The following is a 1,956-nucleotide window of genomic DNA, read 5'->3' on the forward strand; positions in this document are numbered from 1 at the left end:
GCCACTGCTATCGATGGGGTCATTGTTGCATCTACTGTGAGTGAACCTTCGCGTGGAAGACATTTGAGTTTCAGATCTGTGTTGAGATCATTGTCAAGGCCTGAATGCAGCAGGACGACAGGTGATGCTTCCAGGTATGAATATGGTTGAAGTTGTAATTGTTGGAGAATGTCTGCAGCCTCCAGCATGATGCAGTCGTGAAGCTTGTGGAGTGTGGATCGTGGAGAAGACCAGATCGAGTGGGGATCTGGTGCAGAAAAGCCGTGGAATCTGTGTTGTGTGTCAGACGCTGATATGGAATCAGATCTAACGCCAGATCTGGTGGTGGAACTATCGTGGTGGGGGCCTGGCAAATATCAGACCCGACAAGTCTCGAAAGTGATCTAACATTTTTTTTGTCACAAATTAGATCTGGTCTGATAAGATTAGGTCAGGTCTGGTGGTTGTTTGAGAACTAAGTCAAGAGTCAAGATGTCTAAAGATGGGGATAAAAAAGGGGAGTTGAGTGGTGAATATAAAGCCTTTGTAAATCCCTTCTTGTATGAGTCCTCAGTCAAGCTAGATGACTCAAACTATGCGAGGTGGTCTCAGACTTTTATGATGTCCATTTCTTGTCATAAAAAAAAACATATTCTTTTAGAACCAGAATCACCTGATAAATCTGGGAAATACAGTATATGGGATGAAGATAACAACATCGTTATGTCGTGGATGATGAACAATGTATTGCCGCATATCGCTGATGGTCTTATTTACTACACCACTGCTAAAGAGATGTGTGACAACCATCGAGATACATACTATCACGAGACTAATGTAAGCCGCATCTTACAAGTCGAGCAGGAGATTTATCAACTGCAACAAGGAGATCAGACACTGGCCCAATATTACGCTTCTATCAAATCTGCATTTGAAAGACTGAATGCACACAATCCCCTATGTTGTACCACTCAGAAGTCCCATCAGGAGCAAACCATGGTTGCAAGATTTCTGACAGGACTATCATCTGAATTTGCGGTTGCAAGGTTCAGATGTTGACAAGATTGGATGTCCCAACTCTTGCCGAAGCCTATAACCGCCTAAGTAGATTGGCTATCACTCTTCCGCAAACTCCTTCTGATTCACAAACATCGGTGCTTGTAGTCACCCCTGGTCGGGGAAGAGGAAATTTCCTAAATTCGCATAGCAGAGGTCAAGGTAGAGCACTACAAGAAAATTGTTAATTAGCGACGGAAATTAGCGACGGATTTTTTCCGTCGCTAATTAGCGACAAATTAGCTAGAGATAGAATCTGTCGCTAATTCGCGACGGATTAGCGAGGAAACAACTTTTATCGCTAATCTGTCGCTACTTAGCGACGGATTAGCGACTGCATTTTTTGTCGCTACTTTTTATTACAAGAACACCATTTTAGCGATGGATTTAGAGAGGAAACTCTATCGTCGCTAATTAGCGACGACGTAGCGACAAAATATATTCCGTCGCTTTTTTTGTATTTTGATTTAGCGACGGCTTAGCGACAGAATGTTTCCGTCGCTAAATATCGCGTAAATCCCTAATCCCATCCCTCTTTCTCTTTTTCCTGTTTCGCTGTATTGCTCCCGCCCGCCGCCCGTCGGCTCTCGCCACCGTCCGGCCGCCGCCGCTCGCCAGCCGCCGCTCCCCGTCCACCGCTCGCCAGCCGGCGCTCCCCAGCTGCCGCTCCCCGTCAACCTCCCGCCACCGCCCGACGACGCGCAGGTAATCTTCTTCTTCTTCTTCTTCACGCTGTACGCCCCGGCGATGGCCGATGAGGTTGAGCCCGAGCTATCGGTGGCGAACCTTGCCTGAGCTTGCCTTGCCTCAAGCTCATGGCCTGAGGTGAGGCTTCGCCTGAGCCGGGCTTGCCTCAGGCTCATAGCCTGAGGTGAGTCCTCGCTTGAGCCAGCCTCATGCTCGAGCCATAAGGTGTGCTCG

At 47.6% G+C, this 1,956-nt stretch overlaps 1 protein-coding gene across 1 annotated transcript; it reads left to right on the forward strand.

Moving 5' to 3' along the window:
* The first annotated feature begins 471 nt into the window (after nucleotides 1-471).
* Nucleotides 472-1,038, forward strand: LOC149823442 (uncharacterized). Its single transcript, XM_090018335.1, has one exon. It carries the CDS (start codon nucleotides 472-474, stop codon nucleotides 1,036-1,038), a length of 567 nt encoding a protein of 188 aa, XP_089874461.1.
* Nucleotides 1,039-1,956: the final 918 nt, after the last annotated feature.

The sequence above is a fragment of the Nuphar pumila genome, chromosome 10 (genome assembly GCF_984573655.1).
Source record: "Nuphar pumila chromosome 10, dmNupPumi1.hap1.1, whole genome shotgun sequence".
Lineage (NCBI taxonomy): Eukaryota > Viridiplantae > Streptophyta > Magnoliopsida > Nymphaeales > Nymphaeaceae > Nuphar > Nuphar pumila.

Coding starts and splice junctions, on each gene's coding strand:
- LOC149823442 (XM_090018335.1), top strand. CDS start 472: ATGTCTAAAGATGGGGATAAAAAAGGGGAGTTGAGTGGTGAATATAAA.